Consider the following 27,057-nt stretch of genomic DNA (forward strand, 5'->3'; position numbering starts at 1 on the left):
CATTGTAATTGCAGGTAATCCCACTTTAACATGACTGATGGACAGGTGTGACGTGTCTACTTGTGTATAGAAAATCAATCAACAAAGGGAATCTCAAAATACTGGGGATTTCACTTCGTGGAAGCAGCCATAGTCGACTGTGTGGGGGAGTCACAGGTTCGCGTTCTCTGAATTCAGATTCTCTTCCAGTCATCATTTCAAGTATCAGTACTCGCTCAACCTTCAGGCATAACATCTACATAGGATAAAGTAGTTATTTGTTATTACCGACCTTACAGGGGCACTTCCGTTAGAATCTTGGGTCAGTTGTACAGAGATGGATTCCATCAAACCAGCACACTCACATTCACTAATCTGACTCAGAACAAAGTCAAAGACCAAGGATATTGTGTTAGGTCTTTTAATATTTTCAATATTTAGTTGTTTATTTTGCTTAGAAATATTGCACATGGTCAACATGCCTGTTTATGAGCTCACACTCATCTCTCTCATTCTAAAATTCCTTCTCCAAGGTATGGACAGTTTATTTTAAGCACAATCATACAGTGTACACGCATTCGTGTGTGTGTGTGTGTGTGTGTATGTCTGTCTGTGTGTTTGCGTGCGCACATGCATGTTCACGGAATCATTTCAGGCCTCACCTTTGCAAGACTCAACAAATCTTTGATAAATTCTATGCGTTTGATCTTGGACTATCTCATTAATATAACAGTCAAGGTGGCATATAATAGTCCTGGTGACTGTAAAAAAAATACTGCCTCCAGTATATGTGAAGAACATATGATTGATAATGTCTTATTGTATGGTATGTGAAGGGTGTGGCCGAGTCCATACATGCATGTGCGCAAACACACACACAACATCTATATGCACATATGGAAATATAGATATTTTTCACACATCCAACTGTATACAGAGAAATAAAGGTACACCCATAACTACCCCAACTCTTCCCAAAACAAGTGAAGAGGCAAAAAGTGCTATTTGAATGTCTTTGACTTTAGTTAGTTAGCTATGCTCTATCTCTTCAAATATAGCAATCTCAGAGAGTTCTTCTTATGCCATAGTTGTTAGAATGGGTCTTCTGACTGTACTGTAAATATCTATGGCACAGACCCACATAACCCACCCATTCCAAATGTCCTATTGCACCATTTAATAAGGAAAAAAAATAAAGTGGCAGAGAGGGAAGAGAGAGGGCTCCAGAGAATGCCCTACGGGGCTGGTCTAGGATCTGTTTTCCCTGAACTAAACTCTAACCAGAGCCATCCTGAGCTACGTAACAGAACTGACCCTGGACCAGTGCTTAAGGGCACTTTCTAACAACACTTGGTTAGAGGGGCAGGGAAAGGAAGCAAGGGGGAAAGGGGCTCCAAATGGAAGAAGGGGGGGATTGATAACATTGAACAACAAGGTTATTTCTAAGAAACAATCTCTAAAAATAATACTTTCCTGATTTAAATTGCAGTCACAAGACCACACATTGTGCAAACACCTGATTTCAACGTTTAAAAACAAACTGCCTGCCCCCTCCACTATGTGTCTACTGAGCAGTCATGGGAGAGGGGGAATGGCCCAAAGTAAAATTTAGAAGAGGGGTTGCGTGGGCTGTTTCCAAACCCCTTTTATATAAGTTTACGCTGGAGAAACACCAATGAGAGCCACAAGAGAGAAAACAGGCCACAGAAAAAACGTGTTATTTCCACTGCAACAATACAAGATAAAGCAACATATCCACTGGGTGACTCCTAGACGTTGGTTATAAATCTACTTTTGCTTGTCAACTGTCACTTGGGAGCCAAGTGAGCCATGTCACATCATCTGCTTCCGGCTTCCTTGGTGGAATCCGCAGCCTCTTGAGTTGACCAATGAATGGACGATTTGTCTCGTTCAGCCTTTCTCTGTGCTCGTTTACAGCCAACCAATGTTGAGTTTGTTGCTTTGTCACGCATCACCCTTCAATCTTTACATATTTCATATCTCATAACGGCGTCCACAAGGGGGGAAACCTCAATATACAACATCCTCTCCAGCCAATAGGAACTCAGCCTGTCTGTGACGTTGATTACTGATTGGGCCAGGGATTGGTCAATGGTCACGCTGAGTCCAGCCTCCCTTTTTCGGGAGCCAATGGTTGACTCACTTTCTCCAATCTCTAAAAACTGTGCAGGCCAAAGGCTTGGTCAGGCGAGTGTTGAGTTGACTGGCAGACTGTGTGTGTGCAGTGTGTGTCCAGTTCAGTGCTGTCTGTTGTTGCAGCATAGAGGGGCTGTGGAATATCAGTGGATGTTACATTGGATACATCCCAACCACTGTGCTGAGGAGTGGAGGGAGGGAAGTCAATGGCAACAGAGGGCTGCAAACTGAATCCACACAAATTGTTACAAAGTGCCATTGTGTACATCTGTGTGACAGTGCTCGTGACTGCCACCCAAGAGTAACAGTCTGAGTTGGTGGGGTGTGTGTGCGCGAGAGAGAGACAGTAAGAATGTGTGTACCAGTGGAGGCTGGTGGGGGGGAGCTATAGGAGGACGGGCTCGTTGTAAGGGCTGGAGTGGAATAAATGGAACGGTATCAAACATATGGAAACCACGTGCTTGACTCCGTTCCTTTTATTCCATTCCAGCCATTACAATGAATCCATTCCAGCCATCCCCCTCTCCTATAGCTTCTCCCACCAGCCTCCACTGGTGTGTACCACAGAATGTTCTGTGTCAAACTACAAATGTGCTGAGGGTACAGCCAGTACAGATCTGTGCCGAAGTGAAACTGATGTCCTGTTACTACATGTACAAGGACATGCTGTGGGACACAACAACACTCCTCTCTCTCTTTTGACACTTTCTCTCCACCTTCTCTATTCTCTTACTTTTCTCCTTCTTTCCATCTCTCCTTCTTTCCATTTCTACAATTTGCCCACGTTCCTGGGCTCCTCGGGACTCCGCCCTCTTTCTCCTGGCTCTGTCCCTGTACCATCTCGAGTGTTGGTATTGGAGGAGCCGATGGCGGCCGAGGCGGAGTCCGTTGAACCCATGACCCCTGTTGTTGCCCCGCCGGGCTCAGAGATTCCGGGGGTTCCAGGTGTGGCTGTCTGCATGATCTTCTGCCTCACCTCCCTGATCTTCAGCTGCAGACACAGTTTGGTGGGGAAGGTGTCTGAGTATCGTGCCTGGAAGGCTGCAGTGGCCTGAGCTAGATGGGGGGGGGGGGGGGGGGGGCAGAGGACGAGAGGAGAGGGAAAGAAGATGAGCCCTCTCTGAAGAAAAATAATTGCAGTGCAACCTTTGCCTGGTTGTATCAGAGACTAGTTGGTTGTAATCTGGCCTTGCTCAACCACAAAATCAGTATACAAGGTGACCAATGACAGTCAACAATTTGGCTACATGAGCCAATGAGAGAAGCAGATGGTGCCGGGTGGTTACCTGAAGGGAAGAAGCCGTGTTCCTGGAAGAGCTGCATAACGAGAGCCCTGCGCTGGTCCAGAGTCCTCCGGAGAGAGGAGTACGGCACTTTGTCCATCTCCCCCAGGACATCCTCAGACTCAGCACCTACGGTAGAGAAATGACGGTGATTGAGAGAAGGGAGGGATGAGAGATAGTTGAGAAGCATGAATAATATGAAGAGAGAGTGAGAGGAGAGGGTGGTGATTGAGAGAAGAGAGGGATGAGAAGAATGGAGAAAAGAGGAGGCACCGAGGGGAATCCAAACTGATGAGTGAGAAAAGAATGTGAGGAGGAAGGGAAAACTAACTAAGGAAAACGCTACAGGGGCCTAGCCAAAAGTAGTGCACTGCATAAGGCACCATTTAGGACACAAGACATCACCTATAACAGACCTCCGTACACTCCACACTACATACCGGCTCTGTCGAAGGTGAAGATGTCCCCCTCACACTTGACCTCGCTCTTTGGTGTGTTGGGCTCCGAGCTGCAGCTGGAGAGACGGCTCCGAGCGGCAGCCTTCCTCCTGGGAGAGCTGGGGTCCTCTGCAGACGAGTCCAGGTCTGAAGGGGAGAAGGAGAAGAGGAGGAAGAACAAGAGAATGATACAGAAGAGGGGGAGGAGGAAGATACAGAGGAAAAGGAGATGGGAGTGAGTGAAGAAGGAGGCGGAGGATAGAGGATGAAGAGAAGGTGTTTTAACCACAGAATCCAATAGAACACGCAACCACAATACATCCTACCTCTGTTTTCAACGGAGGAAAGAAATCTGTTCAAATTCATTTTAGCGGCCGTGCTAGATTCTTAATACATTTTCTTTTGAATATGTTCGACAACTCTCTCCCCAGTCATGCTTGTTTCAGGATAAGGTTTAACCCGACAGTGCAGCTGAAAGCCTTAATCTTGAAACTGACCAAGACAGCAGGGAAGAGTATTGGCATGACACTTCCCTCCTCTCTCCAGTTCATTTTCCAGGAGACCGTCATCAGACAGGCCAGAAAGGTCATATCGGACCCCATACGCAGAGTTCCAGCTAATGCCAGCGATGAGGCGTTATATGGTGCCTAGATGCAGGCTGAACAGTTATAAACGTTAGTTTGTCCCCCTGTCAATAAAAGTGCTTAACAGCAGGGGAGACATAGAGGCAGACGGCAATGATGTACTGCAGCTGGCATGTACTTAAAGGGATACTTTGGGATTTTGGCAATGAATCTACTTCCACAAAGTCAGAAGTATGAAGGGAGTTACGTTTTGCGAGCTAATCCTAAATCTGTTTTTCATTTAACCCTGGCAAGTCAGTTTAAGAACAAATTCTTATTCACAATGACACCGGCCAAACCCGGACGACGCTGGGCTAATTGTGATACAGCCTGGATTCGAACCAGGTTCTCTTTAGTTACGCCTCGAGCACTGAGATGCAGGGGCCTGAGACCTCTGCGCCACTCGGGAGCCGCGAAACTGAAAGCGTTATACAGCGTTAGCGCAATGACTGGAAGTCTATGGGTATGTGCTAGCATTGCCAGAATCCCAAAGTATCTCTTTAATCGTGTGGAACTGCCACCTGGTCGCAGTCTTGTCTGACATGAACTTATGAGCTTTTTTGTGTGAGTGGGGTTGATGGGGTGTTCTTCAACTGATTCTATGTATTTATGTGGAAGCAGAAGCACTTTTTGAACATTTTGTTTGATTTAACCAGGCAAGTCAACTAAGAACAAATTCTTATTTACAATGACGGCCTACCAAGTGGCAAAATGTAGGACAAACCTCACAGCACGACAAAATCTCTCTCTCTCACCTGTGGAGTTCCTCCTCTTCTTCCGGTAGCTGCCCAGTATGGCTCGGGGGGAGGTGGCCAGACTCTGGAGGGTGGGAGAGGGCAGCACTTCTTCTGGCCTGAACTCTGGCAGCTCGGCAAAGCGCTCCTCGAAATAGGACCCCGACAGGACCCTGTACAGTTGAAATATAGTTTGATTTTATGACACCCATGTTGGGACCCAACCGTACCCGGTTCCACGAGTGGGCTAAAAAAAAGGGCTTGTGCACCTCAGTTTTATTTTCACTATATAAAAATAGTGTGACAGGTTGGGTCAAAAAAAAAGATGCATCTCCACTGTGGAGAGAGCGCCGCGGTGTGTGTAGGGGAGCTCTCGAAAGCCACTGGGGCGGTTAGGTATGACTCCTCTGGGTTTCCATAAAAAGCAGGGGGGAAAAACACTTCTCATCTTTGCGGTAAGCTAAGTAAATAATGTGATACGCCACCGCCTGTCATTTTTTGATTTATACTGTAAGGGCGGGTTCAAGTTTACCAGTCTGGCCCTGGTGAGGACGCCGTGTTGGAGACTGAACTATCTCCTTCCTGGTTCTCTCCTGTTCCTATAGGGGGGGGGGGCTCTGCAGGAGTGTCTCCGGAGCCTGGAGAGGATGTGCTCTGACCCTTTCCCCGGGAAAATGACTGCACCGCAATATGTTCCTGGGTGTGGCATGGAAGTTGTGTCACTGCTGGTCCGTCTGGAGACAACCCCAGTGTCCACTGTGCATCTTTCAGGAGAGAATGCTCCCTTAACTTGCTTCAACAAAGGCCCATGCGTGGAAGTTTGTGCCCCATCGCCAAAATATTAGTGGATTGTGTTTAGGGCCTGGGCAAAGTGTTCATCTGCCCAGGGGTCAACCATATGGAGTGTCATCCATACCATGTTGGTCAATATGCAGCATGTGTCCAGTGCTCACTTGGAATGTGCCATTCTGCCTCGCCGTCACATGTCCATTAGTTTGGGTAATGTGTGCGTTTAAAAGGGGGGGGGGGGGTAGAAATACTGAACCGTATTCATTTCAGTTGAAGGGAGACTGACCACTGCTACATCCTGGCAATGTTATTGAGGTTCCTGCCGACGTGGGAGGAACGTGTCTCGAGCATCATTTAAAAATGTTGAGACCAGAATAAGCAAAGACGCTGTATAGCCACGTCTCTCTCCACTATTAGAGCACTGACAGGGGCTAATTTGTGAGCACTATTTGTTTCATTGTGTCAATTGGTTGTCCCTGTTAATCAATGCTCCGCGAACTACATATATTCATCAGTGAAGTTACTTTTAACCCCGAAATATACTCGCAAAGTTACTTTTAATCCCAACATACTCCCCCATTAATTTAGGTTGGTTAAGGAAATGCGGATAAGACATTCAGTATAATACGGATTCATACCATTCTCCAAGTGGAAACGTTGTTTTGGAGAGCACACAAATGTTTGATTTACTTCATTGCATTTACCAGTTTCCTGTCCATTTCTCGTTCGGAGGGCATGCGTCCGGTTCCTCCGTCATGTTTAACGTTGTGTGAACGAGCGAGAACATGTGTGGCCAAATGTATTTAAGTGCCCGTACATTTGTAAATATCATCGTCATCTCCGAAACACCAGCGCTGTGTAAATAAATCCAACACTCATTTGCATTGCTACCTGCATGCCTCCTGCTGAATCGTTGTCCTTACGACTGCTAGAGGGGACCCTATTTGACGTTGATGCAGTGCAATGGAGAAAGGCTACCGATCGCGCCGACCGGTCACTTCAAAAGCCCTCAATGATCTCAGAGTCTCTGCATTTGAGCTTCATGTTTATTATGGTGCAGCATGATATAAACAGAATCCAACGTAATTCCAAATGCAAGAAACCCCCCCCCCCCCCCCCCCCCCCCCCTCCCCAAAATGCCAATTTCAACTGCCCCCTTAGTCACGTTATCCTGTCGCCGGGTCTGGATCGAACCCTCAACGCTAGTGATGTAAGCACCAAGCTCCAACCAACTGATTCCCTGGCTACAAATTATTCTCCACTTGATCTTAACTGTCAACTGTCAAAAATGTACCACATAGTGACCACAGAGAGAAGCAACGTGATGGTGATGTGTTTTCATATCCTCCCATTGCACCCATCCCCCCCATCCCTGTCACTCACTTTTCAATGGCGTCTGAGGGCTTTTTGAGCGGCGGGGGGCGGAATTTGGTCTTCTTGGCTGAGGGGGGCGCGTCCCTGTCAGTCTGTGGGGGAGGCGGAGGAGGGTCCAGTCCTGTGGTAGGGTGGAGAGGTTCCCTCGGTCCAGCCTGGAGAGAGAGAGAGAGAGAGAGAGAGAGAGAGAGAGAGAGAGAGAGAGAGAGAAAGCCTTGTCCTTGATAAGTGCTTGTGATAATTGTTTACATCGCAATAATCCAATTGTTTGCATTGCGTTTTGCAATCTCTACAGAAGTCATTGTTTTCGATGGGTGCTTAATCTTCAGCAAAACCCAGAGTCTCGTACCTCTTTGCTGTGGCCCCCATTGCCACTGTCCCCTTTGTTGTGGCCCTCATGGGGCCAATCCTCTGCCTCCCTGGACTCCTCTGGTTCAGGCGTCCCACTCTCCTTCTTTATCTCCCTCTCCCTCTCTCCATTCCCTCTGGCATAATCTCGGTCATCGTCCGTATTCTCTTCTTTCATGTGGCTGGCTCGACCACCGTCTTCTTCACTCCCTGCAGGAAAATGCACAATAGTGGCTCATGATTCCTAGTAATAATATATTGTAACATAGCTAGTTATAAAAGAGGCAACTATAGCAAAAGAGATGCACTGAAAGTACATTCAAAAAGGCCATAACCAGAGAAGGGAAGAGAGGGGAGGAGGAAGGAGAAATGGAGGCGATAGAGGAGGGGGGGGTGCAAAGGTACAGCGTGAAGGTGAGGGGAGGCGGACTACAGTTTCGACGTACCTGTTGGTATATTGCTGCTGGACATAGCCATTGAGTTAGCACCAGGTTTGCTATATGCCTCGACATCCTCCGTCGTATTCTCTTTCTTTATCTGAGCCTTGTTCTTCCGTTGGGCCTGGCCCTCCACCTGTGACTTTTGCTCCAACTCTGCAGTCAGGTGTGGCATTCCCTCTTCAAGTGACCGGGTAACGTCCTTTGAACCCTGCACGCCGACAGCCGAGGCTGATGATTGGCCAGACACTTCTTGAGCCAAATTGGGTGGCACGGAGGTCATGGCGACCACACCTGACGCTAGGGTGATGCTTGGGGCCGGGTAGATGGCGGTGAGGAGTTGACGTCCCGTCCCAGGGGCTCCAGGGGAAAGGGCTGGGGCTAGCAAGGGCGGTTGGCCCGCTACGAGAGGCTGCATCAGGGCTTGGCCGGCCGGAGCAATGGCGGTGAAGCCCAGAGACGTCAGGGACGACGGCAGGTAGGCGGGTCCTGGAGAGAGAGGGGCCTGGACCGTTGCTGTGGAGACCACTCCAGTGCTGGATTGGACATAAGTGATCCTAGAGTGAAGAAGAGACAAAAAGCAGATGGGTTAGCTATGAACACACTGTTCTGATGAAGGTCAATTGACCAGCCACAATAAACTAAAAGCAACTGCCATGTGAAAGTAATAGTGGGACATACAGTGCATTGGAAAGTATTCAGACCCATTGACTTTTTCCACATTTTGTTATGCTACAGCCTTACTCTAAAATTGATTAAATTGTTTCCCCCCCCCCCCCAATCTACATACAGTACCCCATAATGACAAAGGAAAAACAGTTTTTTTAGAAATTGAAATATCACATTTACATAAGTATTCAGATCCTTTACTCAGTACTTTGTTGAATCAGCTTTGGCAGCAATTAAAGCCCCGAGTCTTTTTGGGTATGGCACTACAAGCTTGGCACACCTGTATTTGGGGAGTTTCTCTCATTCTTCTCTGCAGATCCTCTCAAGCTCTGTCAGGTTGGATAGGGATCGTCGCTGCACAGCTATTTTCAGGTCTCTCCAGAGATGTTAGATCGGGTTCAAGTCCGGGCTGTGGCTGGGCCACTCAAGGACATTCAGAGACTTGACCCGAAACCACTCCTGCTTTGTCTTGGCTGCGTGCTTAGGGTTGTTGTCCTGTTGGAAGGTGGACCTTCGCCCCAGTCTGAGGTCCTGAACGCTCTGGAGCAGGCTTTCATCAAGGATCTCTCTGTACTTTGCTCCATTCATCTCTCCCTCGATCCTGTCTCCCAGTCCCTGCCTCTGAAAAACATCCCCACAGCATGATGCTGCCACCACCATGCTTCACCATAGGGATGATACCAGGTGTCCTCCAGACGTGACTCTTGGCATTCAGGCCCAAGAGTTCAATCGTGGTTTCATCAGACCAGAGAATCTTGTTTCTCATGGTCTGAGAGTTTTTAGGTGACTTTTGGCTCAAAGCAGGCTGTCATGTGCCTTTTACTGAGGAGTGGCTTCTGTCTGGCAACACCACCATAAAGGCCTGATTGCTGGTTGTCCTTCTGGAAGGTTCTCCCATCTCCACAGAGGAACTCTGGAGCTCTGTCAATGTGACCATTGCGCTCTTGGTCACCCCCTTCTCCCCCGATTGCTCAGTTTGACCGGGTGGTCAGCTCTAGGAATAGTCTTAGTGGTTCCAAACTTCTTCCATTTAAGAATAATGGAGGCCACTGTGTTCTTGGGGACCTTCAATGCTGCAGAAATGTTTTGGTACCCTTCCCCATATCCCCTATGCCTCGACAATCCTGCCTCGGAGCTCTACGGACAATTCCTTTGATGTCAAGGCTTGGGTATTGCTCTGACATGCACTGTCAACTGTGGGACCTAAATATAGACAGGTGTGTGCCTTTCCAAATCATGTCCAATCAATTGAATTTACCACAAGTGGACTCCAATCAAGTTGTAGAAACATTTCAAGGATGCTCAATGGAAACAGGATGCCCCAGAGCTCAATTTCAAGTCACATAGCAAAGAGTCTGAATACATTTGCAAACATTTCTAAACACCTGTTTTCACTTTGTCATTATGGGGCATTGTGTATAGATTGATGAGGACACTTTAAAAAAATCCAGTCTGTAACGTAACAAAATGTGGAAAAAGTCAAGGAGTCTGAATACTTTCCAAATGCACTGAACATACTGTATAATCAGACATTTATTGTAGGTTTAAAGTGAGTACCTTGTTGGAGGCGACGTCAGCAATACAGTCTGAGGGGGTTTGATGCCCGGAGTCATCACAGTGGCTGTTGCCATGGATACAGGGAAGGGACTCCCAGCATGCACTGCTCCAGCAGGGTGGACATTTGTCTGGACCATTGGCATGGGGGCGATGTGGATGATCTGTGCAGGACAACACACACACAGGTCAGCCAGGAGGCTAGTGGTCCACATGCATACTTGCACCATCAGAGTTGTGGTTTTATTCCCGCAGTAACAACAAATTGAACTGTAGATCATGTTTGCTTAATGCCTATATTGTGATCATCACAGTGTGTGCCTATGTATTTGACCAATGTTCAAGCCTTTTTTCCGGAAAGAGGTCTACAAGTTGCTGTTCTGTGGTATGCTTGTGTGTAATAACCACTACCTTGTTTCCTGGTAGAGCACCATTTTGCACAGGAAGGGGAGGGGCCACGTGGGAGATGGGCTGAGGAGGAGTAGAGCCTGTTCTCACTGTTGCCATGGGAACCAACATCTTGCTCTGCAAGACTGGAGACTGGGCTTGGGCTGATGAAAGAGAGAGAGAGAGAGAGAAAGAGAGAAAGAAAGAGAAACAGAGAGAGAGAAATTAAAGAGAGAAACAGAGAGACAGAGAGAGCAGTTGAGGTAAGACTGTTGACATGACAACTAATGACAATCATAAGGTGATGAATTCTCTCTCACTGAGTATGCAAATATTGGAGATAGTTAGATTAGCATAACAGTTTGATGAAAACATTTACATGCTTTGCAAGAAGAACGATTTCCCTAATAATCCTGTTCACACATGGACACATCTGAAATCAGGCTACCTGATGGCACTCTAATAAATGCAGGAAATCACCAATCAAAATAAAATGTTCAACCACAGCGAATCATTTGGTTTCACCTTTTGGTTCCACCATTTGGTTCCACCGCTGGAACGTCGATTAAGGTTTTAACATGTCCTAATCATTTGAAAGATTGTTCTGAAAACCAGCTGTTTTAATCTGTGTATGCTCACTTCTATGTTGACCTTATGCTGATGAAGATAAGCAGCCTAAAGTGTTGCATAATCTGTCTACTGCCATAATCCGATTAATATTGAATTATTTGGTTGCATGTAAATGTACTCACTTACAGGTAATATTAAAGAGCAGGGATATGCGAGACTAAATAGAAGGTTACACGTATTCTGGGATTGAAGGGGACTTCAACTAATTTCCCCCCCAAAAATAACACTTAGATAACACTTAGAACACTTAGATTTCAACATTCAGTTGAAGTCGGAAGTTTACATACACCTTAGCCAAATACATTTAAACTCAGTTTTTCACAATTCCTGACATTTAATCCAAGTAAAGATTCCCTGTTTTAGGTCAGTTAGGATCACCACTTTATTTTAAGAATGTGAAATGTCAGAATAATAGTAGAGAGAATGATTTATTTCAGCTTTTATTTATTTCATCACATTCCCAGTGGGTCAGAAGTCTACATACACTCAATTAGTATTTGGTGGCATTGCCTTTAAATTGTTTAACTTAGGTCAAACTTTTTGGGTAGCTTTCCACAAGCTTCCCACAATAAATTGGGTGAATTTTGGCCCGCTCCTCCTGACAGAGCTGGTGTAACTGAGTCAGGTTTCTAGGCCTCCTTGCTCACACACTCTTTTTCAATTCTGCCCACAAATGTTCTATAGGATTGAGGTCAGGGCTTTGTGATGGCCACTCCAATACCTTGACATTGTTGTCCTTAAGCCATTTTGCCACAACTTTGGAAGTATGTTTGGGGTCATTGTCCATTTGGAAGACCCATTTGCGACCAAGCTTTAACTTCCTGACTGATGTCTTGAGATGTTGCTTCAATATATCCACATCATTTTGCTTTCTCATGATGACATCTATTTTGTGAAGTGCACCAGACCCTCCTGCAGCAAAGCACCCCACAACATGATGCTGCCACCCCCGTGCTTCACGGTTGGGATGGTGTCTTCAGCTTGCAAGCCTCCCCCTTTTTCCTCCAAACATGACAATGGTCATTATGGCCAAACAGTTCTATTTTGGTTTCATCAGACCAGAGGAAATTTCTTTAAAAAGTACGATCTTTGTCCCCATGTGCAGTTGCAAACTGTAGTCTGGCTTTTTTATGGCGGTTTTGGAGCAGTGTCGATATAGGACTCGTTTTACTGTGGATATAGATACTTTTGTACCCGTTTCCTCCAGCATCTTCACAAGGTCCGTTGCTGTTGTTCTGGGATTGATTTGCACTTTTTGCACCAAAGTCCGTTCATCTCTAGGAGACAGAACGCGTCTCCTTCCTGAGCGGTATGACGGCTGCCATGGAGTTTATACTATTGTACTATTGTTTGTACAAATGAACGTGGTACCTTCAGGTGTTTGGAAAAAATGTTTCTGAGATGTTGGCTGATTTATTTTGATTTTCCCATAATGTCAAGCAAAGAGGCACTTAGCAAAGAAGGTAGGCCTTGAAATACATCCACAGGTACACCTCCAATTGACTCAAACTCAATTATCCTATCAGAACCTTCTAAAGCCATGACATAGTTTTCTGGAATTTTCCAAGCTGTTTAAAGGCACAGTCAATTTAGTGTATGTCAATTTCTGACCCACTGGAATTGTGATACAGTGAACTATAAGTTAAATAATCTGTCTGTAAACAATTGTTGGAAAAATGACTTGTGTCATGCACAAAGTAGATGTCCTAACCGACTTGCCAAAACTATAGTTTGTTAAATGCCGAGCTGTAGTCGATGACCAGCATTCTCACATAGGTATTCCTCTTGTCCAGATGGGTTAGGGCAGTGTGCAGTGTGGTTGAGATTGCATCGTCTGTGGACCTATTTGGGCGGTAAGCAAATTGGAGTGGGTCTAGGGTGTCAGTTAGGGTGGAGGTGATATGGTCCTTGACTAGTCTCTCAAAGCACTTCATGATGACGGAAGTGAGTGCTACGGGGTAGTCGTTTAGCTCAGTTCCCTTAGCTTTCTTGGGAACAGGAACAATGGTGGCCCTCTTGAAGCATGTGGGAACAACAGACTGGGATAGGGATTGATTGAATATGTCCGTAAACACACCAGCCAGCTGGTCTGCGCATGCTCTGAGGGCGCAGCTGGGGATGCCGTCTGGGCCTGCAGCCTTGCGAGGGTTGACACGTTTAAATGTTTTCCTCACGTCGGCTGCAGTGAAGGAGAGTCCGCATGTTTTAGTTGCGGGCCGTGTCAGTGGCACTGTATTGTCCTCAAAGCGGGCAAAAAAGGTCTTTAGAACCTTGCTTGATGATTCTACTGTGAAGTAGGGGGGAATGGGAGCTGAATGATTAAGAGGTCTGCCGGAGGTATTTGGACATAAATGATTAACCTTTAGCGTCGAGCAATCCCGTATCCGGGAGCGTAATCATAGCCTCAAGCTCATTACCATAACGCAACGTTTCCTATTCATGAAAATCGCAAATGAAATGAAATAAATATATTGAAACACAAGCTTAGCCTTTTGTTAACAACACTGTCATCTCAGATTTTCAAAATATGCTTTAACCAAAGCTACACAAGCATTTGTGTAAGAGTATTGATAGCCTAGCATAGCATTAAGCCTAGCATTCAGCAGGCAACATTTTCACAAAAACAAGAAAAGCATTCAAATAAAATAATTTTCCTTTGAAGAACTTCGGATGTTTTCAATGACGAGACTCTCAGTTAGATAGCAAATGTTAATTTTTTCCAAAAAGATTATTTGTGTAAGAGAAATAGCTCCGTTTTGTTCATCACGTTTGGCTAAGAAAAAAAATCGAAAATGCAAAACTTTTTTCCAAATTAGCTCCATAATATCGACAGAAGCATGGCAAACATGGTTTAGAATAAATCCTCAAGGTGTTTTTCACAATTCTATTTGATGAAAAATCATTCCTGGCAGTCGGTTTCTCATCAAAGGCAAACGGAAAAATACTGCAGCTGGAGATTACGCAATAATTGCGACGGAGGACACCAAGCGACCACCTGGTAGATGTAGTCTCTTATGGTCAATCTTCCAATGATATGCCTACAAATACGTCACAATGCTGCAGCCACCTTGGGGAAAACGTGGAAAACGTAAGCTGACTCCTAGCTCCTCCACAGCCATATAAGGAGTCATTGGAATGAAGCGGTTTCAAAAAATGTGGCACTTCCTGATTGGATTTTTATCTGGGTTTCGCCTGTAACATCAGTTCTGTGGCACTCACAGACAATATCTTTGCAGTTTTGGAAACGTCAGTGTTTTCTTTCCAAAGCTGTCAATTATATGCATAGTCGAGCATCTTTTCGTGACAAAATATCTTGTTTAAAACGGGAACGTTTTTCATCCAATAATTAAAAGAGCGCCCCCTATATCGAAGAAGTTAACTTTATCGAACAAATCAAACATTTATTGTGGAACTGGGATTCCTGGGAGTGCATTCTGATGAAGAGCATCAAAGGTAAGTGAATATTTATAATGCTATTTATGACTGTTGACTCCACAACATGGCGGATATCTGTATGGCTTGCTTTGTTGTCTGAGCGCCGTACTCAGATTATTGCATGGTGTGCTTTTTCGGTAAAGCTTTTTTGAAATCTGACACAGCGGTTGCATTAAGGAGAAGTGGATCTAAAATTCCACTTGTATCTTTTAGCAATGTTTATTTTGAGTATTTCTGTAAATTGATGTGGCTCTCTGCAAAATCACCGGATGTTTTGGAACTACTGAAAGTAACACGCCAATGTAAACTGAGATTTTTGGATATAAATATGAACTTTATCGAACAAAACATACATGTATTGTGTAACATGAAGTCCTATGAGTGTCATCTGATGAAGATCATCAATGGTTAGTGATTCATTTTATCTCTATTTCTGCTTTTTGTGACTGAAAAATGGCTGTGTTTTTCTGTGACTAGGTACTGACCTAACATAATCGTTTGGTGTGCTTTCGTCGTAAAGCCTTTTTGATATCGGACACTGTGGCTGGATTTACAACAAGTTTATCTTTAAAATGGTGTGAAATACTTGTTTGAGGAATTTTAATTATGGGATTTCTGTTGTTTTGAATTTGGCGCCCTGCACTTTCACTGGCTGTTGTTGAGGTGGGATGCTACCATCCCGAATATCCCAGAGAGGTTAACAAGAAATTTGTGGAGTGGTTGAAAAACGAGTTTTAATGACTCCAACCTAAGTGTATGTAAACTTCCGACTTCAACTGTATGAATCTTGGATGGTTGTAAGCATATCCCCTTGTATATAGCAAAGTACCCTCCCCTTTTCCATAGGTCCACCCCTTTTCCATCCCTGTCAGCCAATCACTCCTCTCTCTCACCTCTTGCTCCAGGACTGACCCCTCCCACTGCGGCATATCTTATTCCCGCTCCTGCCCCCGAATGTATTCCATTGGCCTGGAAGACATGGGTGGGCGGAGTGGAGGGCAGCGTGAGGACGCCGGTTGGCTGCTGGGTTAGCTGGGGGGAGGGGCTCTTGGGGTTGGCACTGACAGAAGACAGGATGGGCAGGATGTACTGCACCTGGGTGAGGCCAGGCTTGGCACCGCCAGCGGAGGTGAGAGAGGCGGCAGGAAGGAACTGGGGCTGCAGCAGGGGGAGGGGAAGTGGCAGGGTGCTGTGGGTGGGGCTTAAGAGATGCTGATGCGGGGCTATGAGCTGTATAGACTGGTTGGGGAAAGCTCCTCCCAGCACTAGACTGGTGACCTGCAGCCCCCCCGGCCCCACACTCACGGGATTGGGAGAGGACGAGGACAAGTACCCACCCCCTGCTGTGATAGGCCCACCTACTGCTCCCGGTCCACCAATCAGAAGCGTGGCTTTCTTCTCCCCAGGGAGGGCACTGAGGGCGATGGGGCCTTCCATTGGCTTGCTGGTGATAGGGATGGGCGTGCTGGCGATGGGGCATACCACATTGGTCACCATGGTGGGGGCCATCCGGACTGCACCGAGCACCTGGGTGAGTCCATAACCCAGAGCGGCGGTCGAGGTGAAGGGCACCGATCCAGGGATGGAATTAGAGGGAACCTGCCCCCCTCCACCTCCTCTTTTGGATTCTCCACTTCCCTCTTCTCCTCCCTCCATCCCTCGTTTTCTCTTCCTCTCAGAGCTCTCTCCAGTGCTCCCCCCTGTGTTCCCCTTGGTAGAGTCGGAGTGAGAGTCGGCGTGGGAGGTGCTGGTGGCATAGGGGAGAGAGGAGCGGACCACTGGCTGGAAGACTCGCTGGACGGGGAGAGATCAAAGAGAAACATTAACTAAGGTCCCTCCTCAATTAAGTCTCTCAGTGCACCAGTGTAGAATTCAAAACTGGTGGGGGAATGAAACGGATCAGACTCAAACCATCTTAGCATGGGTGGGAGGAAAGAGTGGGAATTGAATATATATCTGTTCAAATTCAGTATGGCTATGCTACTTCATTTGGCAGTTCCATTACCCATGAAATCTAAATTGTAGCTAGTTCATAGCACCTACAGTCCAAAGGTCTAAGAGGCTATACGGCTAAACGTGTAGGGTACCTGTCCATCCGGCTCATCCTCGTCACTGTCAGTCACTCTCTCTTTACACTTGAGGTCTATGGATCCCTCAGGGCACGAGTCCTCTGGAAATAAAGAGGATCCGATAGGTCCAATCAGACATGATAGGACAGTAAAGACATGGAAATAAAACAATAGTGAATGTGCCATTAAAAACGGACCAATATGAAACAGACAAGCAACACAGCAGCTATATGAGTTGTCTCTAGGATAGTTACTGTAGTAAAACATATAGATACTAAATGTGCAAGACATTGAGTTGCCACAGAACAGCTATAGAGCAGCATTAAGACCATATACAGTGCATTCGGTAAGTATTCAGACCCCTTGACTTTTTCCACATTTTGTTAGGCTACAGCCTTATTCTAAAATGGATTATCAATCTACACCCAATACCCCATAATGACAAAGCAAAAACTGTTTTTTTATATATATATATATAGTGGCATATATATATATATATATATATATATATATATATATATATACATTTTCATAAGTACTCAGACCATTTACTCAGTACTTTGTTGAAGCACCTTTGGCAGCGATTACAGCCTCGAGTCTTCTTGTGTATGACGCTACAAGCTTGGCACACCAGTATTTGGGGAGTTTCTCCCATTCTTATATATTAATTATTTTCTCCCATTCTTCTTCTTTTTTTTTTTTTTTTTTTTTTTAACCTTTATTTAACCAGGCAAGTCAGTTAAGAACAAATTCTTATTTTCAATGACGGCCTGGGAACAGTGGGTTAACTGCCTGTTCAGGGGCAGAACGACAGACCTTGTCAGCTCGGGGGTTTGAACTCGCAACCTTCCGGTTACTAGTCCAACGCTCTAACCACTAGGCTACCCTGCCGCCTTCTCTTCTCTCAAGCGCTGTCAGGTGGGATGGGAAGCGTCACTGCACAGCTATTTTCAGGTCTCTCCACAGATGTTCAATCGGGTTCAATTCCGGGCTGTGGCTGGGCCACTCAAGGACATTCAGAGACTTGTCACTCCTGCCACTCCTGGGTTGTCTTCGCTGTGTGCTTAGGGTTGTTGTCCTGTTGGAAGGTGAAACTTTGCTCCAGTCTGAAGTCCTCAGCAAGTTTTCAGCAAATATCTTGCTGTACTTTGCTAAGTTCATCTTTCCCTCGATCCTGACTAGCCTCCCAGTCCCTGCCCAGGCCAAAGAGTTCAATCTTGGTTTCATCAGACCAGAGTATCTTGTTTCTCATTGTCTGAGAGTCCTTTAGGTGCCTTTTGGCAAACTCCAAGCGGGCTGTCATATGTGCGTTTTACTGAGGAATGGCTTCTGTCTCCAACTGCACCATAAAGGCCTGATTGGAAGAGTGCTGCAGAGATGGTTGTTCTTCTGGAAGGTTCTCCCATCTCCACAGAGAAACTCTGGAGATCTCTTAGAGATCTCGCTTACTCCAAGCGGGCTGTCATATGTGCGTTTTACTGAGGAATGGCTTCTGTCTCCAACTGCACCATAAAGGCCTGATTGGAAGAGTGCTGCAGAGATGGTTGTTGAGATGGTTGTGGTTGTTGGTTGTTGAGACCATCAGGTTCTTGGTCACCTCCCTGACCAAAGCGCTTCTCTCCCAATTGCTCAGTTTAGACGGGCAGCCAGCTGTAGGAAGAGTCTTGGTGGTTCCAAACTTCTTCCATTTAAGAATTATGGAGGCCAGTGTTTTGGGGGACCTTCAATGCTGCAGAAATGGTAGATCTGTGCCTTGACATAATCCTGTCTTGGAGCTCTACGGACAATTCCTTCAACCTCATGGCTTGGTTTTTGCTCTGATATGCACTGTCAACTGTGGGACCTAAATATAATCATGTCCAATCAATTGAATTTACCACAGGTGGACTCCAATCAAGTTGTCAAAACAGGATGCACCTGGGGTCAATTTTGAGTCTCATAGCAAAGGGTCTGAATACTTATGTCAATAACTTTTTATTTTATTTGAAAAATTTTATAATTTGAAAAAATATATAAAAAAACAGTTTTATAAACAAAAATAATATTATTCCATTTTAGAATAAGGCTGAATAGTTTCAGAATGCAGTGTAAATAGAATAGGGAATCTACTACTTTATTTCAGAGAATGAGACAGTGGGCACCCAGAGTAGTCACCATAGAGATCCTATTAAATTACTAGAAAGGCTATGTCATTAACCTTCCAAGTTCCAAAATGGAACGATAACGGAGGCCATTTCGGTCAGGGAGAAATCCAAACCAGTCTAATTGAAATGAATGGCGGTAGAGGCATAGGTGATGCATTTCCTGCTTTTATTTTTTTTAATTCTACTTCCTAATTCTATGGTAGCCACACTAAATATGACTGCGACCTCACCCATGACATCATCGTCCCCCTCTTCCTCACAGATGACCATGCGCTCCTCGTCGCTGGTCACGTCCTCGCTGGCCCCACACTGTGTCAGGGAGAGAGTAGGGGGGCGGCTGCGGAATGAGCCTGCCCCATCTCGACACAACTGAGAGTGAAACACAGAGCTAGAAGTTAGCTCCACTGTGATAGAAGGTTTGGCTCAAAATAGCCGCCGTGCAGGACCTGGGTGTGGGTGCTAGACATTGGTGGTGAAGGTGAGGGAGTTTCCTATTTACTATGCTAAGTGCTTACAGATATAATGCAGTATTTTACTGGAAAACTATTACTAAACAGAGAGAGAAGAAAGATGGAGAAATAAGAAAAATGAAAGACAAGAAAAATGAAAGACAAGAAAATGGCGTACAAAACAGGTAGAACAGAAGAAAAAGTGATGCCACCAACTATATCAGTACCTTCTCCACATCTCTGGCCCGCTCCCTCCTCTCCAGGCTGTGTACTGCACTCTGGGAGAAGGCCCGGGGGCGAGGTAACTGACCACTGTAGGCCCCCGCATGACTCTCAGAGCCCCCAGGCCAGTCCGGGCCTGCCACACCCTTCGCCTCCATTCCCTGAGAGACTGACTCAGGCTCTACGGCGTAGGAGGGGGGTAAAATAGTCTTAGTAAAATCACATTAAACAGGGCTGTTCTCCCAGACACAGATTCACTCCTGGACTAAAAAGCACATTCAATGGAGATTTTCAAATGAGCTTGCCATTTAGTCCAGTGTCCGGGAAACAGGCCAATAGAATAGAGGACGTTGTATACAAGACATACCAAAATAGCAAATACACTCATACAAGCACACAATCACACAATTACACACAACCAAGAAGCTTAAAAATAGCTTGCACAAGCACAGGAAAAAACAAACCCACCCACATACATGCACCCTCAGAGGAGTGGAGCACGGAAATATACAAATAAGTATGTAACACTTTTCATCAAAGTGCTCTCATTACTATGTACATTTTCCTGTAAGTAAAGTGTAAGACCTTAAGATGATAAATAAGCACACACAAAACACACCTATAGTAAAAAGACATGCAAACACACACACGCACACACACAAAACACACACACACACACACACACAAAAGACACCTATAGTAAAAAGACATGCAAACACACACGCACACGCACACGCACACACATACACATACACACACGTTAACACACACGCACTCTGACCTGTGCTCTCCGACATGCTCCTCTCGCGTGCCTCTTTGGCCCCTGGGGTCTCTCGGCCCTCAGAGATGGACTTCCTCCTGTCCTTGTTGCACCACTTCCAGTCTGGGTGGGCCTTGAAGTGAGCCTCTTTCACCTGGGAGACAGTGAGGGAGGGAGGGAGAATGGAGGGAGAGAGAGAAAATGGAGTCAGACACGGAGTCATAACATGAAAAGGATAGAAGGAAGGATGGAAAGAAAACATAATATCCTATTCTCCGGTTTAGAGTCTTTGGGTGTATTGAAAGGCACAATAAACAATACAATCAATTGATATAAACATAATTATTATAGCCTGGTCCCAGATCTGTTTTTTTCTGTATGGTATACAGTGGAGCAAAAAAGTATTTAGTCAGCCACCAATTGTGCAAGTTCTCCCACTTAAAAAGATGAGCGAGGCCTGTAATTGTCATCATAGGTACACTTCAACTATGACAGACAAAATAAGAAAAAAAATCCAGAAAATCACATTGTAGGATTTTTAATGAATTTATTTGCAAATTATGGTAGAAAATAAGTATTTGGTCAATAACAAAAGTTTATCTCAATGCTTTTGATATACTCTTTGTTGGCAATGACAGAGGTCAAACGTTTTCTGTAAGTCTTCAGAAGGTTTTCACACACTGTTGCTGGTATTTTGGCTCATTCCTCCATGCAGATCTCCTCTAGAGCAGTGATGTTTTGGGGCTGTTGCTGGGCAACACGGACTTTCAACTCCCTCCAATAATTTTCTATGGGGTTGAGATCTGGAGACTGGCTAGGCCACTCCAGGACCTTGAAATGCTTCTTACGAAGCCACTCCTTCGTTGCCCGGGCGGTGTGTTTGGGATCATTGTCATCCTGAAAGACCCAGCCACGTTTCATCTTCAATGCCCTTGTTGATGGAAGGAGGTTTTCACTCAAAATCTCACGATACATGGCCCCATTCATTCTTTCCTTTACACGGATCAGTTGTCCTGGTCCCTTTGCAGAAAAACAGCCCCAAAGCATGATGTTTCCACCCCCATGCTTCACAGTAGGTATGGTGTTCTTTGGATGCAACTCAGCATTCTTTGTCCTCCAAACACGACGAGTTGAGTTTTTACCAAAAAGTTATATTTTGGTTTCATCTGATCATATGACATTCTCCCAATCTTCTTCTGGATCATCCAAATGCTCTCTAGCAAACTTCAGACGGGCCTGGACATGTACTGGCTTAAGCAGGGGGACACGTCTGGCACTGCAGGAATTGAGTCCCTGGCGGCGTAGTGTGTTATTGATGGTAGGCTTTGTTACTTTGGTCCCAGCTCTCTGTAGGTCATTCACTAGGTCCCCCCGTGTGGTTCTGGGATTTTTGCTCACCGTTCTTGTGATCATTTTGACCCCACGGGGTGAGATCTTGCGTGGAGCCCCAGATCGAGGGAGATTATCAGTGGTCTTGTATGTCTTCCATTTCCTAATAATTGCTCCCACAGTTGATTTCCTCAAACTAAACTGCTTACCTATTGCAGATTCAGTCTTCCCAGCCTGGTGCAGGTCTACAATTTTGTTTCTGGTGTCCTTTGACAGCTCTTTGGTCTTGGCCATGGTGGAGTTTGGAGTGTGACTGTTTGAGGTTGTGGACAGGTGTCTTTTATACTGCTAACAAGTTCAAACAGGTGCCATTAATACAGGTAACGAGTGGAGGACAGAGGAGCCTCTTAAAGAAGAAGTTACAGGTCTGTGAGAGCCATAAATCTTGCTTGTTTGTAGGTGACCAAATACTTATTTTCCACCATAATTTGCAAATAAATTCATAAAAAATCCTAAAATGTGATTTTTTTCTCATTTTGTCTGTCATAGTTGAAGTGTACCTATGATGAATATTACAGGCCTCTCTCATCTTTTTAAGTGGGAGAACTTGCACAATTGGTGGCTGACTAAATACTTTTTTGCCCCACTGTATGTATGAGAGGTCGACCGACCGGCATGGCCGATTAATTAGGGCCGATTTCATAACAGTTGGTAATCTGCCGTTTTGGACACCGATTATCGCCGATTACATTGCAATCCACAAGGAGACGCAGGTGTGTGGCAGGCTGACCACCTGTTACGCGAGTGCAGCATCAAAAGGACTTGTGGCTGCAAGGAGTCAAGGTAAGGTGCTAGCTAGCATTAAACGTATCTTATAAAAAACAATCAATCTTCACGTAATTCCTAGTTAACTACACATGGTTGATATTACTAGGTTAACTAGCTTGTCCTGCGTTGCATATAATGAATGCGGTGCCTGTTAATTTATTATCGAATCAGCCTACTTCAATTTCGCCAAACAGGTGATGATTTAACAAAAGCGCATTTGCGAAAAAAAAGCCCAATCGTTGCACAAATGTACCTAACCATAAACACCAATGCCTTTCTTAAAATCAATACACAGAAGTATATTTTTTTAACTTGCATATTTCGTTAAAATAAATTAGCAGGCAATATTAACTAGGGAAATTGTGTCAGTTCTTTGCGTTCAGTGCAAGCAGAGTCAGGGTATATGCAACAGTTTGGGCCGCCTGGCTCGTGTGAAGACCATTTCTTCCTAACAAAGACCGTAATTAATTTGCCAGAATTTTACATAATTATGACATAACATTGAAGGCTGTGCAATGTAACAGCAATATTTAGACTTAGGGATGCCACCCGTTAGATAAAATACGGAACAGTTCCGAATTTCACTGAAAGAATAAACATTTTGTTTTCAAAGTTTCCGGATTTGACCATATTAATGACCAAAGGCTCGTATTTATGTGTGTTTATTATATTATAATTAAGTCTATGATTTGATAGAGCAATCTGACTGAGGGGTGGTAGGCAGCAGCAGGCTCGTAAGCATTCATTCAAACAGCACTTTACTGCGTTTGCCAGCAGCTTTTAGCAATGCTTGAAGCACAGCTCTGTTTATGACTTCCAACCTATCAACTCCAGAGATTAGGCTGGCAATACTAAAGTGCCTATAAGAACATCCAATAGACAAAGATATACGAAATACAAATGGTATAGAGAGAAACAGTCGACGCATCATAATTCATAGATTAACTTGCGGCGAAACATTTAAGGAGTTCATATTTTAATAAATCCACTCTGCAAAAAAAAAAAAAAATATTATATTTAGCCAATATTGATCAGAGTTACCGTGTCCTATGGATATCTACACAGTTATCAAACTGGCAAGGTGGTGTAAGCCTACACAAATCACAGACCTTATTTGAAGTGAATCTAAAAATATCCTATGGAATAAATGAATGAAGGAGAACGGCTTTTCAGATTTTGCTGGAAGGTGCCATGGGAATTATGAGTCACACTTTGGTAGGCAATTCTTACCATACCCATTATTAAAATAAGATTTCCTGCATATTGAAATGACAGTTTTTGTTTTCAACATTCATCACAGGTAACTTAAACTCTAGTTTTTTTATTATTCAAACAGTTGAGAGTATTTGTGTCTCCTAAGCAGACTCTTCAGTATCATTGTCACGTCAGAGAGCTGTGTGTGTGTGTGTGTGTGTGTGTACGATTATATTCATTTTACAGATGGCTGAGAAAAGCAGAGCACCAGTGTGGGACTATTTCATTGAATTGGCACCAGGGAAAGCCATGTGTCTTATTTGTGATAACTGTCATAATTACAAATGTATATATAAAAACCGGCCAATTAATCGGTATCTGCTTTTTTGGGGTCCTAGAATAATCGGTATCGGCATTGACATATCATAATCGGTCGACCTCTAATATGTACCAATGATGTATATTAACCCTGGATTGCTTGCTGATGCTTTGTATTGGCCACTGAGAGGCTTTGAAGACACCGGTCGGCCATATTGGCACTCCCCAGTAGGAGCAGTCCATAGTAATTAAAGGAATTGTACAGTATTTCAAATAAATGTTTCAAGGACAAAATTACATGTATTTAGTTTTTTTTTTGTATTGGGGACAGTAACATTAGTACTCTCAAATCAATCATTGAATATATTTTTATTAGATTAATGTTTAGTTAACATAATTTAATTTGCATTAAGGTGTCTGTAACAGAAGATGAATGTAGACCTTAATAAATGCATTTCTATAGCTATCAAAATCGTTTTCACAATGGAGGAGTACCAAGATGGCTGTGCGGTGGCTTCAATACAGAGCCCCCTGTCAGTCAGCCAGGCTTTATATACATCATTGGTATGTACCTGGAAGGCGAGGTCGTGGTACTTCTGCTTCTCTTTGGGCCCCAGGGCGTACCACCACTCGCCCAGGATCTTGCTGACCGTGCGGTTGTCCTGGTTGGGGTGCCTCTGATGAACCAGTGCCCGGTGACGCTTGCTGAAAATCATGAACGCGTTCATCGGCCGCCGAATGTGGTCTTTTTCCCTCTAAGAGAGAGAGAGAGACAGATACATGTGATAAGGGGGTGCATGGAAGGGATGAGCCACAAGGAGTAGGTCGAATTTGCCCCTAATCACTGATACAGGGTCAGTTATTATTTTGCCCCCTAATGGTAAGATTGGGGGTCAGATAATCTGATCCTCGATCTGTAGATAATGGCAATTTCTAGTTTGAGCTAATAGCACACAGAGAAGGACACATAATGTATGTGAGTGGGAGATATTGGACTGAGAGACACAGATAAGAAAATAAAAGCCAGAGACAGACAAGCAGAGAGCTCACCTTTCTGTCTCCATCTTTGGGAAGGGCGCTGAGGGACTGAGTGCGCCTCTTGATAGGGCCCGTAGACGGGGCAGGATCATTGGCTACACCCGGAAAAAACCTGCCAATCAGAAACTCAATGTGATAGCGGCCTGCCAATCAGAAAGTCTGTGTGAATATGGCCTGCCAATCAGAAACTTAATGTGAATATGGCCTGCCAATCAGAAACTTAATGTGAATATGGCCTGCCAATCAGAAACGTAATGTGAATAAGGCCTGCCAATCAGAAACGTAATGTGAATATGGCCTGCCAATCAGAAACATTTAATAATGTATGAATGTGTAGGACAGATTTTCAAATCATCTTCAATTCTGTGCTAATAGCTATTTCTTCAAGAGAATATGCCATTAGTAACATACTGTACCTGGATAAAGAGAAGTTGTATTGTAAAAAAATGTATTGTACAAGAAAGCTTGTATCCCTCTTCATCACTTAAATACCAAGCTAATTTTGTGGTATTAAGTGGTACATTCTATGGTATACAAACACAACTATGACACTTTCTCTATGTAGGTCTCTCCATCAAACTAAGATAATTCAACAATCAATGACGCCAGGGCAATTGAAAGGAACTGGTCTTTCCTACTGCAATGCAAGCATTTGTGATGGACTGTTCTAGAAAGCCATAGTGGGGCTGTCAAAGACTACAGACAACATTATTTCCTTTGACATCCCACTCGTAGTGTGTCACCTGCAATTACAACAGTCGACACACCTTCGAACGACCATTAAACAACCTAGAAAAAAACATACGGGTCGTCTGCATCGCTCTCCGTCTCGCTGTCGGCTCCACCTCTTTCTGCTCTTCCAGCTGGGGGGTCGTTGTCATTGGAGGAGGGTGGTGGGCGGGATGGAGACCCTTGCTCTGCGTCTGGTGGACCCACCCATCCATCACTCACTACGGCCACCCCACAACGGGGCTCTGAGACAAGTGAGAAGGGACTTAGTTGGTGGACGCTGGTTGTTTTTCATCACTCTGCTCCGTGTCGTGGCACCCACCTTCTGCACAGTGCATTACTTCCAGAGAACGCATAGCCCCTAGTTGATTATCCCTTACAATAAGAAGCTAAAATGGTTTAATAGAGAAATTATGATTATTGGACGCAATAATCAACCCAATGTAACCCAATGTAACTAGATCTCAAAGTAATTGCAAAAACATGCAGGTCGAATGTCACCAACATAAATGTATTTAAAAAAAATTGTACTGAGAGTTATTTATTTTTGTTCAGTTATTTAAGTTATTTATTTATGAAGTGATGCAGCAAATAGTGAAAGATGCAATACGGTATACTGTACACTAAATATCTTTACAAAATAAGTAAGTACAACACATGAGTTGTGTATGCAACCTGACTAGAATAGGCCTATTTATTTCAACACGAGTGAAGTGTTAAACAAATCCTCACCTTTGCTCTGATTGACAAGCTGTTGGCCATCAGCGGGCTGGGCAGCCGCACTCGATTGGCTGGGCTCCAGGAAAGGGACCAATGAATGCCAAGGAAACACTGGCACTGAACGAGGCTCCACATTGGTCCATACTGTGGGAGGAAAAGGCAGATTCGGAAGGAAAATATTAAGAATAGTTGGTGATTTATTTTAAGTCTCAAATAGTGAGGGTTAACTGCAGTGGTTCCCAAACGTCTTTGTGCAGTGACGGCGTGACCATACTGAATTCTCCGCCACTTGAATTCTCTTGTGACCCTTAAGAAAAACAAAATATTTCCTGTCTGAGCAGTATTTAGTCATGCCCCTCTCAGCCCCATTGGGAATTGACCCACCATTTTGGAAAACACACACTCTTAGAAAAAAAGGGTT

At 44.7% G+C, this 27,057-nt stretch overlaps 1 protein-coding gene across 3 annotated transcripts in view; it reads right to left on the reverse strand.

Annotated features, from left to right (window-relative positions):
- Nucleotides 1-386: 386 nt before the first annotated feature.
- cica (capicua transcriptional repressor a) overlaps nucleotides 387-27,057 on the reverse strand; it is a 43,463-nt gene continuing 16,792 nt past the window's right edge. The window contains exons 3-20 of one of the 3 annotated variants that reach the window (XM_036952767.2): nucleotides 26,649-26,780; nucleotides 25,993-26,161; nucleotides 25,200-25,299; nucleotides 24,722-24,904; nucleotides 20,502-20,634; nucleotides 19,726-19,901; nucleotides 19,280-19,418; nucleotides 16,924-17,006; nucleotides 16,195-16,630; nucleotides 10,796-10,935; nucleotides 10,388-10,548; nucleotides 8,171-8,718; nucleotides 7,726-7,934; nucleotides 7,386-7,531; nucleotides 5,235-5,386; nucleotides 3,860-4,003; nucleotides 3,423-3,548; nucleotides 387-3,192 (exon numbers count right to left, since the gene is read on the reverse strand). In XM_036952767.2, the coding sequence (XP_036808662.2) occupies nucleotides 2,906-3,192; nucleotides 3,423-3,548; nucleotides 3,860-4,003; nucleotides 5,235-5,386; nucleotides 7,386-7,531; nucleotides 7,726-7,934; nucleotides 8,171-8,718; nucleotides 10,388-10,548; nucleotides 10,796-10,935; nucleotides 16,195-16,630; nucleotides 16,924-17,006; nucleotides 19,280-19,418; nucleotides 19,726-19,901; nucleotides 20,502-20,634; nucleotides 24,722-24,904; nucleotides 25,200-25,299; nucleotides 25,993-26,161; nucleotides 26,649-26,780 (3,464 nt within the window). In that variant the 3' untranslated portion in view covers nucleotides 387-2,905. Of the gene's footprint in view, nucleotides 3,193-3,422; nucleotides 3,549-3,859; nucleotides 4,004-5,234; nucleotides 5,387-7,385; nucleotides 7,532-7,725; nucleotides 7,935-8,170; nucleotides 8,719-10,387; nucleotides 10,549-10,795; nucleotides 10,936-15,729; nucleotides 16,631-16,923; nucleotides 17,007-19,279; nucleotides 19,419-19,725; nucleotides 19,902-20,501; nucleotides 20,635-24,721; nucleotides 24,905-25,199; nucleotides 25,300-25,992; nucleotides 26,162-26,648; nucleotides 26,781-27,057 lie in introns of all 3 variants that reach the window. The other 2 variants (XM_036952766.2, XM_036952765.2) reach the window with 2 other exon arrangements.

This window comes from Oncorhynchus mykiss, chromosome 18 (genome assembly GCF_057628025.1).
Source record: "Oncorhynchus mykiss isolate SJ-2025 chromosome 18, ASM5762802v1, whole genome shotgun sequence".
In the NCBI taxonomy this organism is placed as follows: Eukaryota; Metazoa; Chordata; class Actinopteri; order Salmoniformes; family Salmonidae; genus Oncorhynchus; species Oncorhynchus mykiss.